The 19,597-nt window shown below is 37.7% G+C and overlaps 1 protein-coding gene across 1 annotated transcript in view; it reads right to left on the bottom strand.

Moving 5' to 3' along the window:
- LOC752875 (neuronal calcium sensor 1) overlaps positions 1–19,597 on the bottom strand; it is a 48,373-nt gene that overhangs the window by 8,774 nt on the left and 20,002 nt on the right. The window contains exons 3-5 of the mRNA XM_030997514.1: positions 18,789–18,837; positions 13,059–13,148; positions 509–587 (exon numbers count right to left, since the gene is read on the bottom strand). Coding sequence (XP_030853374.1) covers positions 509–587; positions 13,059–13,148; positions 18,789–18,837 — 218 coding nt within the window. The remainder of the gene's footprint in view (positions 1–508; positions 588–13,058; positions 13,149–18,788; positions 18,838–19,597) is intronic.

The raw sequence follows: 19,597 nt of genomic DNA on the forward strand, positions 1-19,597 counted from the left end.
CAAGGTTTTCATTTTTTAAAAACATTCCTGAATTCTTTAAAACAAAATTTATTTTAGCCACAGTGGATAGGGCTAGTCATAATTATATGTATCAACAACGATGTATTTATAATGACCTTGTCCTTTGTTAAGTGAAGTTTCCACTCTAAAGCTACATGTTTCATGTGTTTTTACCCCAAAAAATTCAATTATGTCAACAATGCATTTTGAATCTGATAAAACCATGCCGAAGGCTTATTAGCATAAATCAGCGAGACCTCTAAACTTTCTATAAATAACTGTTGCTTTTATCACTTTCTATCAAAATTTTAATCTTTTTATATCTTTGAAACGTACATTGTACATGACCAGGCTTATTACAGACCTAACTGATGAATAAAACATGTCACATAGACCCTACTTTTCCAGGTCAGGGCATGGGAATCCGGGGGTTGATTCATACAAAATACAATAATCTGGCCTGATAATGGAAAGATGATTGAATGGGGAGCATGCGGTATCTACTTACAATCTAACTTCTCGTCTAAAGTCCCCCTTGATGTTACCGATAGCGCGCAAATAAACTCCTTGAAAGAAATACTGCCATCCTGGGAAATATAAGAGATGGGGGAGAAATGATTATTGACAAAGGAAGAAATATGACAGTTATAGAAGTCTGAGGTCACACATGCATTTCTCGTATATTTGTCATTGAGTGCGATGTATCTCCTGGCCTACCGTGTTACCCTCTGTTTGGATCCAGAAGCGTGTTAAGTGATATACTTTAAAGCATGATTTAACGCCCTCCTGGCTCTGAACTGGTGATAAGATGGTTGACTGCAAGAGATTTAAAGGTATGGAATATTGACAGAAAATGACTTTTTATTAGATAGTGAATAATTGTAAATAATTGAAAAATATATACAACATGAAGAGATTCACTGTAGCTGATCAATACAGGGATATTAATGAAAGAACATTCATAGCCTATTCAGACTATATGAAAATTGTACAAAACTTGTATTAAAAAACCGTATAAAGAATCCTTGTATAATGAAAGGGGCATACAGAGTAGATAACAACATTGTAAATGTTAATAATGTTGTATAAAGAAACCAGTTATGAAGAGGTCCATTGATGTGACAGCTGGCCAATCACCAGTGGGTGCTCATGATAAGCCCCGCCCAGTTGTATGATTTTGTTTTGTTATACGAGATGACTTTCTGACCAGAAAGAAGAGATGCTGATTCTCTATCGAGCCGCCGTTCGGAAGATGCTTAAACATGCGCTTAATTCACGTTTCTTGATGTGACGTTCACACTATTAAAAACGTAATTAATTATCATAAAGCTACTGTATGTGAGTCTTGTGAAGCTGTATGATGAATTATGTAAGTCGGAACGCAGGGCAAAAGCTAATGCGTGGTGGTCTTAGCTAATATTTGCCAAAGAGATAAATCAACATGACATTCAGAGTTTATACAGGTTAGAGTATTCTAAGGCCCTGTTCACACAAGACACAGTGAACCACCTCAACAGCAAAAAACAAAAAAAATACCGTGAGTATGATATTGGGTTCTTGTTTAGTTTTCTTGACTGTCAAACTTGACACTCCTGGCGCGCTCCACAATTATTACCCCTGCTTTAGTATGGCTGCCATTACGGCGCTCTAGCATTTCAAGGAATTAATTCCTGTCAGGTACCCATTTACATCGCCTGGGTCAAGCGTGGCTAATGTAGATTAATGTCTGGCCAAAGGACATAAGTGCCGCGGCATGACTCGAACCATGGACTTTAAGATCCACAGTCCAGTGACATATCCACTCGACCAAGACACCTCTACATCATATGCATAATATTGGAAGTTAAAATTGGAATAACAATAACATCAAACATCAAACAGGCATCGTGGTCTAGTGGATACCAAACCGGACTGTGGATCACAACGTCAGCGGTTCAAGTCCCGCCATTGCAATTAGCTTTTTTTTGCATATTTAATGAGCTATGACCTTTGACCTTTAACCTACATACCCCGAAATTAGGCTGTGTTTTGATACCATGTACCTACATATCAAATTTCATTAAAATCCGTCAAACGTTACTAAAGTTATCAAAAGGAAACCAGATTTGTTACAGACGAAAGTATGGACGGACGACATCGTTACTATATCCCCTCCGACTCGCGAGGGGATAATAATACATGTGGCTCAAGCTACTTTCCCAAGCACAGCCACGAAATATTCAGGAGTGAAAGTGCGCTAGGCAACAGATGACAAAGACCTGCCTCTTCAACATATCTCCCTGATCGCAGCTTGGTGGGGCAATTTGTGAAAGGGTATACTTCCCCCCAAATCAGAATTAGCCTGTTATTTTGGGATAATGGGAACATACCTCCAGATCCAACTGGGATGTCATTGAGCAGCATTTGATTACAGAGCAAACGGAATGGCCATGAAATGGGAGTCTACATGTAAATATTTTAATACCTACTTTGTAGTCAGCTTTGTAGTCAGCTTTAAAGGTTATCTACAACATTCTAGCTAGGCCTCTTGCTTTTGGGGCTATATGAAAAGGAGTAATAGTTTCAAAGGGTAATAGACAGAGGTAAACAAATGATCAATTCATACAGGATAATTTCTCTCAACAAATGTAATTTCATCTGAAAGTGCATTTCCTATACTTGAAATAAAAAACAAGAACATATAGATATATAAAGGAATAAGTGTCTTTTAATTTGATACACTAAGCAATGTTGCTTCTTATTAGAGTAACATAAATGTACATAATGGACTCCAAATTCAAGACATACAATATTCAAGCATGCTAAACAGCACTTTTAATCTTTTGGGGGCGTACATCTACACGTATCTCTCTCTCGATCTCTCAACTTGCCTTCTATTTTCCTTTCGCCTGATAAACGGTTTCTCATTTTACTCGGGTTCAAAGCTATTCGGTTTGATCAATCTAAACCATGCCCACAAATTTCATGTTCTTATCGATGCATGGCGATGAATTTGTTGCCCTGAAGTTATATTCCAGTATGACTTAATCTAACATATACCCTGGCTGAAATTCTGTCATGCAGAAACAAAGATTTTTACCACACTTGTGGACTTGTGAAGTTACAAGCGATATGGAAAAGAAAAACAAATCAATAATCAGTAATACAGAACAACCAGACAAGAGTAAAGAAAAGGCATCATGTTTCAATTAATCGTGACCATGTTTAATTAGAAGAAGAAAAAATTCTTCATCACACATGAAAGTCAATACGTGGGGCTACAGTATCCAGCTGAATCAACAGAAGAATAATTCCCTACAGTACACATCTTGTGCTTATTGATTATTCTCCTACAATCCTCTATGGATGATGCACTAACCATATTTTGGTTGTGACTTTCATCACCTTCCCTGTGATACAGAATAAAAACATCTGCGACTGGAATTGCCTAATATCTTGTTAGAAATGTAAGGCCATTATGGAATTGATTGAATTGTGCTTTTCAGTATTTCATGAAAAATAAGTGATGTGTAAATTCATTCGGTAATCTCATGAACTAAAAATACATTTAAGCAATCTATTTCTTCTGTTTCATTGGGTGGCACAGAAATGCACTATTACGGAACAAATTAGAGGGCGCTGATGCGTACTTTTTTAAAGAAAATTCTAAAAATAAATTGAAAATATATTGTGAACTGCCTAGAAGCAATTTCTCACAATCTAATGTTTATTCCTATCTATAAAAAATTAAAACTACAACAAGATACTGGTGCAGAACAAACAAATCTTTTAAAAGAGAGTTTTCTGATATCAACATTTACTAAATTAAGAAATATCCTCCATGTTTATCAATTAATTCAACAATAAAGTATGAAATTCCTTATAGGTTGTGTCTAAAATATGATAGCTTATATATGCACATTAGCATAATAGCATTTGTAATATATTCAATCATGTGACTTGAAATCTACTTCACCCCCATGCACACCTATCAAGCATACATGTATCTTTATTTATAGGAAAGCTTAGCGAAGTGCAATGGCAAGAAAAGATGCAATATAGAAAGAAGAGAGGCATTCGGAAAGCAATATAGGGAATAAGTGATGTTGTTGCATTTGGGGCGTGTTTATGCTTAACTTTTTCGGGCCAGAATCAGGCATCTGTTACGCGTTTAGTTTAAAACACGGTTGCGTCCTTTCTCACTTTTGTAGAATCACCGAAAAACGGCGATCATGATCGCCAATCGTAAACTCACAAAAAGATGCGTTTACAATTTGTAAACAAGTTTAAATGGGGTCAACGCACTGACCTCTAGTGGGTCTAGAGGAGCCAGAGAAGTGAGCATAAACAGTACACCGTGGAACTGCGATTACGATGAGCGTTTACGATGAGCATTACAAATCGCTCATTCTGCCTTCAAAATTTAAGCTTAAACGCACCCTAATAGTACTTATTTGACATATCTGAATGGATATTTAGGTAATCACAAGCCTAATCAAGGACATTCATGATGTGGTTTTCACTTCTATTGAGATAAAACTATGACCCCCCCCCCCCATCCCATGCCATTCATCTGTTTAGTGCTACAAGGGCATTATCTCATATACTTTAACTCAGTCTCAGACTTAGTGCCCTTCTGGCTCTCAACAGGTGAATTATGCATTTTGCCTTCCAGATACATCTTCTTTTCATTCCAGCACATTTTGCTATCCCTAAATTAACTTCATATTTGTGTAATGTCCCCCTTTAAGACCAAGCTTGATGTCTCCCCCATGAACATGTATAATGAACGATATATAACAAAGGTCATTCTAGATGTGACCTCAGGGGAACCCCACTGATCAGCTTCCCAGAAGAGGAAGAGAGAGAGAGAGAGAGAGAGAAAGAGATAGAGAGAGAAAGAGGGGTGGAGACGGAAAGAGAGATATCGAGGGAGAGAGAAAGAGATGGAGATAGAGAGGAGGAGAGGGGAAAGAGAGAGAGAGAGATACAGAGAGAGAGAAAGATAACGATAGAGAGATAGATAAAGCGAAAGAGAGAGAGAGAGAGAAAGAGGGGAATGGAGAGGGGAAAGACAGAGAGAGAGATAGAGATATAAAAAGAGGGGAAAGGAGAGGAGAGATTGATATATAAAGAGAGAGAGAAACAGACAGAGATGGAGAAGGAGAGGGAGAGAGAGAGACGGAGAGTGAGAGAGAGGGCGAGAGCATGGACCATGCCAACTGGCGACATTGACTCACTTTACCTCTCAAGGCTCAACAGTTTGAAACCAATAAAGCTACCAGCATATATTCATTCTGCAACAATTAATGTGTTTAGAACGCAATGCTTATAAGAACAGCATTCTGTCACAGAATCTATTACTGAGTGTTGGAATTATTTTGTTTTTACCTCAGCATGGTGATTGAATCACATTAAATCTGTCTGGAAGTGGCACCCTTAGTGTACAACCAATGAATAATAAATCAATACAAGCATGAACAATCAACAAGCATTACAAAATAAAAAAAAACTAAATGTTAGGAAAGTAAGAGGTAACAAAGGTTTGTCATGACAAGGGGGGAAATTACGTTTTAAGAAAGTAACAATGCGCCCCTTGTTAGGTGATGTTGTCAGTATCTATCCATTTGTTGCATCATAATTCTAATTTGTTAATGCATGTAAGTATTGCAAGAGTCTTTTCTTTCATCTGTGCTGCACCATATTATTCAAAATAAATATACGGTGCGACAGAATGACTTCATAACAAAACACCCCCTCCCCAAAAAACTGCCCACTCTCCTAGATATTTCTCATTTGTTAATGCATGTAAGTATTGCTAGAGTATTTTCTTTCATCTGTGCTGCACCATATTATTCAAAATAAATATACGGTGCGACAGAATGGCTGCATAACAAAACACCCCCTCCCCCAAAAAAACCTGCCCACTCTCCTATCCCCCAGTCCATCAGGCTCTGTAGGTAATTAACAGTGTGATCATACACTTAGCAGGAGGGCAGTGTGGTCAGAACGCTTTCCTAGAAACAAGAATGGGCTTCAACATTGACTCTTTAACCCGCAGACATCCCACCACAAGCACGCATTTAAAATGCCATAAATTCAGGCCCCACCGTTGTCTTTCGCCACACCACGCTGCGTTTTAGTTTGAAATCAGACCCTTTCTAGATACTTTAACAATCCTTCAACAAAAGCAAAGGAGATGAGGCTGAAGGAGGTATCTCCTTGGCCTGCATGGGTAGTTTAGATTGTATGCCCTTTTGGTTCTCAAGAAAAAGATGATGCTATGAATAATTGAATACACAAACTGTGCTTTTGAATATTCATGTTATCGATGTAGTCTTCTAGAGGTTTTGTTTCAGCAAATAAAATGTACTTGATTCTGAGGTGATTAACTGACTTGTTTTTAATCACTTTTATTTGTCTTTATGATGTGATGTGTTGGATGGGACAATAAATGACGGAAATTTAATCATCAATCACCCCGACCTAACACATGGGGGCCTACATGTACATCCGTGAGTTGAACCCAGAAACTCTCGTAACCAAACAAGAAACGTAATGCAAACAAAAATTATAACATAGCAGAAGAGAACGACCTAAGAGAACATTTGTTTTCAACATATTGCATATGATTAAAGGACCACCAATAAGAACAGTCATGAGGCTACCCTGGAAAAATTAATAAATTAACAATAATATCATAATTTATTACCTTATTACGTTACCTTCTTTATCCTTTTCCTTTCTATAGAATAAACTTGGTATGACCATGGGCCTAGGAAGCAGGGGGCTAGGGGGCTGCAGCCCCTTGATAACTATACTGTAGATTACCAATATTCAGGCAACCGCCATTATATATTTGGGCAGCGAGATGATCAATTTGCAATTTCTTCATCTTCTCTTGTAAATGCTGATAATGAATTTTCATTTTGACTAGAAAGTAAAACATGATTTTTAACATTGAGATATAAAAGTTAATAGTCGAGCAAGAAAAGTCAGCTTCCCTGGCAAAAATGTACTCACATGTTGATGAGTATTATACAAATTTCCAATAATTGAATTGATTTAGGTATCTGAAGGATAAGCAATAAATAAAGACAAAGCCTAACCATTACGATCATGCACACAATACTCATTTACACTTTTCAAATTGCAAAAACTTATATATTTCTATAAGAATAAAGAGGATATTCTTTCAAGCATATGACACTGATAAGCCAACTTTATCTTCAATGCTCAAAATTGTGTTCTACGACATTCTAAAATCATTTTTGAAAACCCTTCCTCAATTGCATGGGTATCTCAATTGGCATGTATGGGAAATGAATATCAATGGTTGGCTCTCAAACCGTTCCCGAAGCTGCTAATATATTTCTCAATTTTGGATAGCTTTGCCACAGCTTTCCATCGTAATCCATCTTTATTGGCCCCAGGCTTCAAATATTCCACTCTGCCTTTGACATTTACCTGCTTTCATACAGGTAGAGACAATTAGTGAAAGGAGCTCTTTCTCTCGACACAATGTCCTCTGCTGCCAGCCAGAAGGGCGTTCACTCTGTATCAAGGTATATCGGTTAACGCCCTCCTGGCTCTTAATGTTCAGAGGATGTATGAATAATGAGACTCCATCCATTCACAAGGAGGAATATGGATACATCGTCTGTTTGGAGACAGAAAGGCATTAACATATATGCTTTATTATTGAGCTAACAACCTTCTGGATCTTAGTGTTCAGATGAGATATATGAACACTGAAGAACCCATCCATTTACAAGGAGAAATATTCATATATCATGTGTTTGGAGACAGAAAGGCATTAACACATATGCTTTAATATAGAGCTGACAACCCTTGGGCTCCTATTGTTCAGACAAAATATATGATTACTGAAGAACCCATCCATTCACAGGGAGGAATATTCATATATCATGTATTTGGAGACAGAAGGGCATTAACATATATCGCCCTTGTTTTCACGAAGTGACGGTAGCGAGGAAAATCGTAACGCAAAGTGAATGCAATTTGTTTTCACTACCGTCACTTCGTGAAAACAGCGACGATATGTTTTATTATAGAGCTAACAACCTTCTCGCTGTCAACAGATGACATGTCATTCTGAAACAAGAATGGTGATCAAAATGCTAAGAAGTGAGATTTCATCCATAATGCATGTGCAGTGAGTATAAGAAATAGGTTCCACGCAACCTAATCGGTATAACAAACAAGCCCCACTTGGATTGCAAATGGTTATGCCATACATCTAGGGGAAATCTCTCTATCCATCAATATTGGCACCGTGTGCGTAAGGTTGACGTTCATGTGACCACGGAATATCTTCCGTTCAGAGCCAGAAGGGGGTTAACTGATATATAACACTATGCAATAACGCCCTTCTGGCTTTCAGCAGGTGATCTACTACTGCTTTGTTTGTATGTGTTCGGACTGCTAATTGATATGTTGACACAGGACAGCCATGCATATAATAAACATGTGGCTGTTTGTCATTCCAATGTGTCGACATCTACTCTAGATGAATGTCATACGTGTGCAGTGGACACCACTGCTTTGTTGAATGTCCAACAACAGCTTTTGCCCTCAGGGCCACTTTTGTTATATTCATTTTGTTGTCAAGCTCACTCTCCTGCCTCACGAGGCTCTTACTTCCCCTCTCTTGCCCTCTATCTTTGTCTGTCCATCTCCCTCTCTATTTCTTTCCATCTCCCTCTCTGACTGAATCCTTCTCACTCTTGTTCTCCTTTTTTCAATCTCTGATCGCCTGTTATGATCATTTCATCTTTTTCTGAATCTATTCCTATTATTTCCTCCTCCCCCCCCCCCCCCCTCTTTTATGCTCTCTTTCGCTCTTTCTCTCTCATGTATCCACCTTCACATCTTTTTCCATTGATATTTTGTATCTCTATATTTTAATCTATCACACTCTCCGTATTTCTTCACTCTTTCCCAATCCCTCATCTATATGTAACCCCCATATTCTCTTTCTTTATATAGCTGTCTTTTGATCACCCCCTCTCTCTCTCTCTCTCTCTCTCTCTCTCTCTCTCTCTCTCTCTCTCTCTCTCCCTCTCTCTCACTTTATATATGTCTACACCTCTTATCTTCCTTATTTTTTCTTTTATCAATCATCTCTTTCCCATCATTGTTTTCACTTTCTATCCTTGATTCATTGATTCATCCCTCTCTTATTCATTAATTCCATCTTCCTAATCTCTCTCCCTTTCCTACTACATGTACATGCATGTCTCTCATTGGATCTTTCTTATCTACATTTAACACCCTACTCTATATCTGTCTCATCAATCTCTACTCTAGCTCATGTTCTCCTCTTTCTTCCTCTATCTCTCGCTCTATCTCTCTCCTTCTAAATTAATTTCTTTGTCTCCATCTGTCAGCTGTCTGCCTATCTGTCTGTCTGCCTCTATCTCTCTTTAACCGCCACCATCACCATTACCACTTTTCCCTTCATTATCTTGCTCTCTCTCTCTCTCTCTCTCTCTCTCCCTCTTTATTAATTACTTTGTCTCCATCTGTCAGCTGTCTGTCTGTCTGCCTCTTTTTCTCTATCTCTCTTTAACCACCACCACCACCACCACTTTTCCCTTCACAAACTCTCTCTCTCTCTCTCGCTCTCTTTCTCACTCCCCCTCTCTTTTAATTTCTTTCTCTCCATCTGTCAGTTGTCTGTCTGTCTGCCTCTCTCTCTCTCTCTCTTTCTCTCTTGACCACCACGTACCACCCCACTTCTCTCTCTCTCCCTCTCCCCCCCCCCCTCTCTCTCTCTCTCTCTCTCTCTCTCTCTTTCTCTCTCTCTTTCTCTCAATTACAGCATCCCATTCTTGCTTATTATCTCCAGGCTCTAATCTGCAGGTTTCCATTATGATATCTATTTCTAGAAACATTTGGGTTTTGCATCATCCACGGTGAGCATGTCCCGATATATATTCACAACACATAAAAACCCAAGCGAGCACATATCGAGAGGAAAAGAAAGTACAGTGCACTGCATGTGGCTGGAAACCTATATAGCCCCCACTCCTTCACAACGGTGTAATGTTCGAGGATGTTGTATCCCATCTGGTTGCAGTAGTCAAGGAGTGTTTCAAAAATACATCTCTCGCTTTTGCAAGGACCTCTTGAGTAATGTCATCTGTTGAGAGCCAGAAGGGCATAAAGACGTTTGATTTGACAAAGAGTTAACATCTTTCTTGCTCTCTGGGTTCGCAGAGGACACTGTCAACCTATCCTCAACTTTTCAAGCACTTCCTGTAAACATGCAGTCTACTCAACTTGGTCTTCCAGACCCAACGTGATAAACAATATCAAGCAATTGAGGAGGAAAAAAAATGAAGTTTTCCCCCATGTCCTTTCTGGAGTATCTGGACGCTGCCCCCTCTGCCCCCACGATACTGGAATGAAATCAGCGCTCGACGACGTCACATTCCATTCGGTTCCCCTTCCATGATGTCCGTAGCTAATGAGCAATATAAACCAGTCATGGAGTCTGGCAATCTCGATACAACTTCATTAACAACTGACAACTTATTTAAAGATAGAGTAGAGTTCTAGTCATGCCATTGCACTCTGAAAAAGCCGTCCGGAAGCGACCGGTAAAGTTTGACCATTTAGAATAAATTAAGAAAGCTACTTGTAACTTAAATATTTTGGAGGTGAAAATCAATGACAATACCTTTTTCGTGGACAAACAGAAACATTTTTCTAAATACAAAGTGGCATTTATCGATAGACAATGACATTCAAAATGAAGACCAATTTGTTTTATTACACTTCTAAACTTATACAGTAGGCTTGCGGGTGCACCATGTGTGAGAGAGAGAGAGAGGGTTGAGGAGTCCTGGGAAAGACTCTGACTCGGTAATCTTTCTTGGGCTGTCGGTGTGTAGTCCTTCAATTCCAAGTGTTAATAATGAGATGCACTCAAGATATGTTCATCAGATTTACTTGTGACTTGGAAAAGGTTAACAGGCAGCGTGACATATGGGAGCTCAACTATTATCATTATTTATTCAATGGGTCATTACTCAGCATGTTTCATGATTGCAACCTAATGCATTCCCTCAATGATATTTGTATTACTTTTTATAATACATTCATCACCACTCATTTCAGCATCAAGAGTACTGAAGCTTATACCTGGTCACACCACCAAATTGACTTTAGACCGACGCAAAACCGACCGATTCTTGGCCATAGACTGTTGTGGGTTTGGTGTCGGTCTCTTTCTCTCTCTCTCTCTCTCTCTCTCTCTCTCTCTCTCTCTCTCTCTCTCATCCCCACTCTCTCTCTCTCTTTTATTACACTTCTAAACTTATACAGTAGGCTTGGGGTGCACCATGTGTGAGAGAGAGAGAGAGGGTTGAGGAGTCCTGGAAAAGACTCTGACTCGGTAATCTTTCTTGGGGTGTCGGTGTGTAGTCCTGAAAAGGACTGTTTGTTATCTTTCTTAGATTATAGTTCTAAGGAGAACTATAGCGCTTGGAGAGGATGAGTGGCTCGACGTTTCGAACAGGTTGACTATCCATTGTCCGTCGTCGTCAACCCTCTCTCTCTCTCTCACATGGTGCACCCACAAGCCTACTGTATACCTACATCACCATGCAAGCCGACACTTACAAGCAACTTCTAAACTTGTTTTAAAAAAATCATCAAAAGTGGCTCTTGTATTGGCAAATATACCCTTCAGTATTTTTGCACAACATAAATGTCAAATCTACACCCCAAGGTCAAAAGGAGCAATTTCAGGCATGAAATGTAAATCCCTCCCAAAACGTCAGCTGAAATGCCCCAATTTCTACTAGCAAAGGTCAATCAGGAAGAATCTCCATTTTTGACCTCATTTTCCATTAAAAAATGAACCTTTGAGTCATTTTCTAATACAGATAAACCTCTAGAGAATATTATTTGATACATATCTTTATCCAATAGACATTTTCAGGATTTAAAGGATAACTTGAAACATGATTTAAATATGACTGATAGATGGCAATATTTCACAATTTACAGATAATGATTATGATATTTCAATTTTGTTAATTTGTTTATTAAGTATTTATACAGATTTTGTTAAACATATAATTATGTAATCTCAAACAAAAATATTTACATATAAATAAATATATATATACATACATAAATATAAATGTATATCCAGAGGAAGCCAAAAAAATATTACATGTATTAAAATGCATTTCCTAGAAATACAAGTTTCAAGAGGTTGAAAACTTTAATTTACATAGGCACAATGAAAAATCATGAAAAAATTCAGCAATTCTTCCCGTCTAGTTTGCATCGAAAAACTATATCCTTTCGGGGATTTTGTTTCCCCAATCTCAGCTATCATCATGGTGCAATTCAATAACATGTACCTTTTGAAATCAAATACATCTGTTTATGAAATTGATAGCTCACATCTGCATGCCAAGGCATTAATGAAAAGTTGATTATATTGTTGTTCTTTTTTTTACAAGTACAGGGTGTATACAAAAAATAAGAACAAAACAAAAAGATGATTCTGGGTTTTTCTTCTTTCTCTGTAAGTTGGATAGTCCATAAATTACCTCCCGACGAATGATTCTGGATTTAGCTAAGATACCTTACTAACTATAAACTGGGATTGTTTTGAAATCTGGAGGAAATCTGGCGAAAGATGAAGGGATTTGAAGACCCATCCCTGACTAATTGGTGAAAATCTGGTTGACAGAACACCGTCTCAGTTCCCCCGAAGGCGCATAATTCCTACGTGTCTCCATTATTTACTTGATGAATAGACATCAGATTGGAGCTCATTATGTGATGAGTATAGCTAACAAGGGTAGGATTATTACACTTTTATTGTTAGCTTATGGAAATTGCTCTGTATTTATTATCAATATTCAGGAGGGATAAAGAAAAGATGATTAATGAGAGCAATGCATTACTATTTCTACCATTTTTATGTAAATGTGTGTATATTTATTTGAATATGAAATTTGACCTAAAATTTTGGTTGCAATAATAAAGAAATAATAATTAGTCAAATCTATTTTTAATGATAATTCTCCTACCTTGTTAGCATCAAAGACCTTGAAGACAAACCCAGCAAACTTGGAAGGGTCCCCATAGGGGAAGAATTGCTGGTATATCGTCTGAAATTCCTGGAAATAAAGAAGGGGGGAAATGAATGAAAACAGGTTGAGAAACAATACTTTTTCATATCAAACATATATAAGCAAATCTAGAAGATTCTCATCTGCAGCTTTGCAGCTTTTGAATCCTCCCCACCCCCAAAAAGGGTCACAGAAAAATCTAGAACATCTTCTTATGCATCATCATTAATAGATTATGCTGCTTTAATACATGTTGCAAAACAGGAAATGATTTCAAGGCAAAATAATTCTCCGTCTATCATCAGTTAGAAGTAGAAATTGAGAAGAAAATTAATCTATATTGACATTTGTTTATAAAGTAAATGTAATTGGTTGGAAAATGTATGCATTAACATGAAGTTAACATAAACCACATAGCTAGCTTAGCATTCATTGTATACACTTACTGCAACCACCCCACCCCCCCCCCCCCCTTGTCTGTATGTCTGCCTGTCTGTCATTACAAAATACCATTCATTAACCTTTAATTATCCACTTCTTTGTGTCAGTCACTCTATCTCTCTCACTTTCTTTCTCTTCATTCTCTTGTTCTCATTACTTTCAAGTTTTTAGTCCCTCTGATACCGTATTTCCTGACATCTGGCCTACATCTTTTCTCTCTCTCTCTCTCTCTCTCTGTCTCTCTCTCTCTCTCTCTATTCCTCTCTCTCTCTCTCTTTCTCTTCATCCTCTTGCTCTCATTACTTTCAGCTTTTTCATCCCTTTACACTACCATATTTCCTGACATCTAGCCTACTTCTATTCGTTCTGTCTCTTTCTCTACACTATCTCAATATCCCTCTTGATATCCCTTTGTATCTCCCTATATACCCATCTCTTTCTCTCTCTCTCTCTCTCTCTCTCTCTCTAATTTGCTGTATGCATGTCTTCTTATTTGACTATCTGTCTGTCTATTTCTGTAAACAATGTCAGCAATTAACATTTAATTAGCCATTACTTCTGTCATTCATACATGCCCATTTCCTTCAGCTGAATACAATAGGTCCTAATTACACTGATCATACAACTATCGTTTTGACCCTGATTAATTTCCATCCATGCAAACACCCCCTCAATTAAACACTAGGCGCATTTATACTGTCAAATACCTCATTTTGAAAAGTCGCGATGTTTCGTGCACCCGGTTACACTTGTGCTGAAACATCACCGACGGAGCTGTTCAGCGATGTTTTGGCGTGTTTCGGTTGGTAATGCGCATGTGCAGTCTTCCCGACCTTTGACCCCGGCCTGCTATAAGATTTTTAGCGCGCGCAATTTCCAGCTAGCGCTATAGCTAGCTAAATAGCGATTCATCCCATGCGCATGCATGCGATATGTTTTGTTTATCTCGCGTGTAGTATTTGAGGCAAGAGTGGATAAGTTACGAAGTACGGACTACGGCTGCTGATTCAGTTTTCCCAAATTCAATCGAAATCTAGTAGTAAAAACGATATGGGAAGGTTAAGAAAATCATCGTTGTTAATTGGAATTATGAGAATTCGCCGACGTCGATTAATTAATTAATCTAACAAAACACTCAAATACTACTACTAGACAGATATGGCCAGACGGGAATAATGAAGATTGAATAAAGGATGAGTTAACGGAATTGGAACAAACGGAGCTGAATGAACGGATAACACGCGCGACGATGGAAATGCTATAAATATCACACGGGAAGAACGTGGTTTAAAAGAGCGCGGGTAACAATCCGGAAGTGCCGGAAGACACGTGCCTAACATCGCGATGTTACAACTGCGAGCGGTTATACTTGCCAAACACGCCAAAACACGCCAAAACACGCCAAAAGATCACACTTCGTTTTGGAATGTTTGGGGCTTGGCATGTCTGCCGGTAAAGCGTAGTTGCCCTTGGTAACATCGCGGCCAGGCTCCGGTTTGGCATTTTTTGGCGTGTTTGGATGACAGTGTAACTGCCCCTACTATCTTGGCAATTCAGATTGTAGAGAAGTTTACACTGAATGTCTGATTTTATTAGCCCCTTGGGCATGTTTGCCTTTAATTTTAAGTGTTAATAATGAGATGCGCTCAAGATATATCCATCAGATTTACTCAGGACTTGGAAAAGGTTAACAGGCAGCCTGTACGTCAAGACATTTGGGAGCACAACTATTATCATTACTTATTCAATGGGTCATAAGCATGTTTCATGATTGCAAACCTAATGCATTCCCTCAATGATATTTGTATTACTTTTTATAATACATTCATCACCACTCATTTCAGCATCAAGAGTACTGAGGCTTATACCTGGTCACACCACCAAATTGACTCTAGACCGACCCCAAACTGACCGATTCTTAGCCATAGACTGTCGTCGGTTTGGTGGCTGTCTCTCTCTCTCTCTCTCTGTCTGTCTCTCACTCTCTCTTTTAATTTCTTTGCCTCTCTCTCTCTCTCTCTCTCTCTCTCTCTCTCTCTCTCTCTATCTCTCTCGCACTCTTCCTCTCTAAAATATGATCATAATAGTTCTTATCAAAAAAATGAAAGCACAATTTCATGAATGCCCCTGAGCTGATCTCGCTCTCTAACATCTCAAAGCCCATACCTTCCTCTTGCAATTGTCATAATCATATCTCTCTATTCCTCTGGCGGAAGGCAAAAAAAGAAACTAATAAAGCAAATCAATTTTAACGGATGACAATTTCTGAGCAGAATTGTCGCATTTTACGACATCATATTGATTTCATTGCTTAGAGGTACCTGAGGATATATCACACAAATTTGCTCAGCAAGGTAAGGCAATGGAAAAAAGCCAATATTTGCCATGTTGTAATCAATATATATATATGCAAGTAAAAAATGATATTTCTGATAAATGTAAATACTGTAGGAGGTTTAATAGCATTCAGAGACATCATTAGAAAAAATCTGCATAGTGTTTGTAGATTAAAGTCAAGGAGCTGGCTGTATTAAATTCTGGATGTAGATTGAGTCAGTATTTTACTTCGCAATTTGGTTGGCTAAGTAATATTTTCTTAACTTATATTATTCAGGTTACATCTGAGCATTTTACTTTAAAAGCGATGTGACTTCAAGGCAAGATACACTTACTGATAAGCATTGTGATGCACATGGTCAATCTAAAATAATGCGCAATTAATGCATCACATTAAATGTGCGGTAATAAAGATGAACATGAATATTTTGAGTTCCGCCCCAAGGGAGAAGGCTATTAGGAGAAAAACAGAATTTAATTATATTTTTGTACATGACAAGCAAAGAGAGCTGTCCGTGTCTATGTCACAATCCATACACCATATTGCCAATTTTAGATTTGCATGTATATAGTGATCTCATAATACAAACATTGATAATTATCTTATTTTGGGTCTGCTTTATTTTACTATTCTGTCACCATTCTATTTATCTGATTGTCCTCCTTTCATACAAATAAACTTCTTACATGAGTTTGACTGCCCTATTTAAACTATTTATTTATTTTAACTATTCATATGGTATCCTATGATACCTTTCTTAGATTTGAATGTAAAAGAATGTAGCTTTTTTTAATATCCTTGAATCTACAGTGATTAAAAAATTGTTGTTAAACAAAAAGTTAAACAAGAATGAATTGAGCAAAGCATTTGATTTTAATCTCAGAAATACCTAAATATTTTTGTCCAGGGATTGATCATTTCGTAACTGTTCTTGTTAATTTTGTTTTTTACTATACTGTCATTAAATTTTGAATTATTACGCCAAATCTGTGCTTGTATGGAAATTTTGGAAGGGATTGCGTTATTTTGACAGAGGAGGCCTTCCTCGTCTGTATCACATCAAGGCATAAATGTCATAATCATATTTCAATAATTCACCTTGGTAACCATTACCCTCACCATTACCCAACTGACGCAGCAATTTTATACCCTCGAGAGACAACATCAAACTGATATTAAGCCTAATGGTAGCAATGAGCAATGTTCTCGAAAAACTCTAACTAGGTTTATTCAAAGAATTGATTTAATCAAGGCCTGATTTAGCCTTCCCCATGTGATAAGATCTGGGGGGCATTTCACAAAGCCTTTTTTCAATGACATTATGACAAAAATCAGTGACAAATCTGCTGATAACCAATCGGACGCAATGATTTTAGTAGCTTATATTAAAAACTGTCATTTGTAACTGACGACAAGTTTTGTGAACCCCCCCCCCCCCCCCCCCCCCGAGCTCTAACCCAACCACACCATACATACTTTATCAAATCTACATCTCTCCATGTTTTCTCATGGTTTTTGCATGATTTGACAAATGATATTCATGTGAATATACTCATGACAATTCAGAATGTCATAAAGTGACTTTAGTTCATGAAATCATGGGGAAACAAAGTTGGTTGCGTTGTCAGGAGTGATTGACACCTTAACATGGACAACTCGACCCAGTCAAGTGAGTCAAGTTGTCCAGGGTGGTTGGTCAGTTGGTCGGTCGGGTTATCCAGGGTCAGGCTGTCCTTGGGTCAAGTGGTCTGGACCCGGCCTAATACGGGGTGGTTTAAAGGTATTACAAAGTTTTGGGAAATGTCGAAAAATGGGTGGATAGTGATTCTTAACAATTTTGATAAATTTGGATGGCCCTGTGGATGTATTAAAAACACCAGAAATTTTAGCCCCTTAAACAATTCTGCTTTCGAGAAAAATTGAATATAAAGATTTACCGGTGCTCCCGGTAAATTTTGATAAATTTCAAATAGCTCCTACGGCCGTATAATGGTAGCTGCGACCATGAAAATCTCAGAGTATGTAGTTGTGGTACATTATTTCCGAACGAGAATAGCTAATCGGTCGATTTTAGTCAATAAACATTGTTTTATAGCTTAATTAATATTTTGACATTGAGAGGGAGCTATTCAACATAAAATGTTTATTATTTACAATTTCATAACTTTAGAGTCGATTTCGACCGCGACAACGATCACTGAATATTGTAGGATCGTATATGCTTCCAATATATGTTCATTTGAACCAAATTCATGACCCCATACCAAAACTTTGTATTACCTTTAAATACTCCCTATAAACAGTGAAAGTGACAAGTTTGGACTAAGCCCCGTAGGCACGAAACCCAAGTCTAACGTGAATTCAATGCATGGTTATTCTTCTTTTCTCTTTGGTTACCCTTTATTTTCTTTGAACTCCTTTACCATTTTGTCCATACAATGCCAGGGTTTGAGTATTATACATACATACTACATGTAGCTGTCCAAAAATTACATGTTTGGGTGATTAGTTCCCCTCGTGTAAATTTGTCATGGTCATTTGAAAGAAAGAAAAAAAAAGGATGATCTAAAAATCTGTTTAAAATGATATAAGAATCTAGTTTACCAAGAAATTAATGACTGAATTTACTGAACCACTGGTATGAAAAGTTTTTGTAATATTTTGGTTTTGACTTAGACACTGATATATCACTCTGTGACCCGTATTCTATGAAAATTTAAACCTGAAGCTTCGGTCTAAGCTTTTGTCCAAAATCAGGTGCAACAAAGAAGGTTAGTCTGTGGTCTAAGTTGTCCTCTTGTTATACATGATTTTAGACTCAGAGTTGGGTTTAACTGAATTGGTAAAATACTGACTTATGTTTTTAAGTCATGGAAAGTAAATTAAAATAAATAAAATGAAATGCTTACTTCTTCCCCCAAGGCACCACTGGGACAGTCTTTCATGAAATCTCTATGCCTGTATAACGAAGGAGCAGAAGAAGACAAAGGAGGAGGAGAAGGAGAAGAAGAAGACAAAGGAGGAGGAGAAGGAGAAGAGGAAGACAAAGGAGGAGGAGGAGAAGGAGGAGGAGAAGGAGGAGGAAAAGGAGGAGTAGAAGGAGGAGGATGCGTGATAATGAAGAAGAAGAAAAGAAAAAGAAGGAGAAAAGAAGAAGAGAAGGAAAGGAAGAAGAAGAAAAAAAGGGGGACAAAGAAGAAAAAGAAAAAAAATGAAAAAGATAAAGAAATAGAAAAAAAGAAGATAGAGAAAAAGAAAAGATGAAGGAGGAGGTGAAGGAGGAAAGGAAATTGAGGAGAAAGAGAAGAAAAACAGGAAATGGAGAAACAAGAAAAAGAATTAATAAAAGGAAAATGAGGCAATGAGGGGAAATACAAAAAGTGGTAGTATACAGAACAGTGAAGGAAGGTCAGAAAAATAAAAGAAAGAAAGAAAAGAGAACAATTCAAAATATTATTGAAAACATAAACATACTTATCTCCGCATCATAGTTATCTCCAAAAGAAAATCCTGAATTTATGGAATTAGATATATAGAAGCTGTAATGGGAAACAGATATTCCTAGTCGAGTGAAACCTGTGTATAAGTACCGCTCGAGGAAGACAAGGAAAATGGTCTTTATAGGTAGGTAATCTTTACGTGTAGGTTTATTTGGTAAGTATTTAAAGAATCAATTTTCAAGGAAAACGGGGGGGAAAAGGTCTTTATACACAGGTGG

This window comes from Strongylocentrotus purpuratus, unplaced genomic scaffold, assembly GCF_000002235.5.
Source record: "Strongylocentrotus purpuratus isolate Spur 01 unplaced genomic scaffold, Spur_5.0 spur5_scaffold_4, whole genome shotgun sequence".
Classification (NCBI taxonomy): domain Eukaryota; kingdom Metazoa; phylum Echinodermata; class Echinoidea; order Camarodonta; family Strongylocentrotidae; genus Strongylocentrotus; species Strongylocentrotus purpuratus.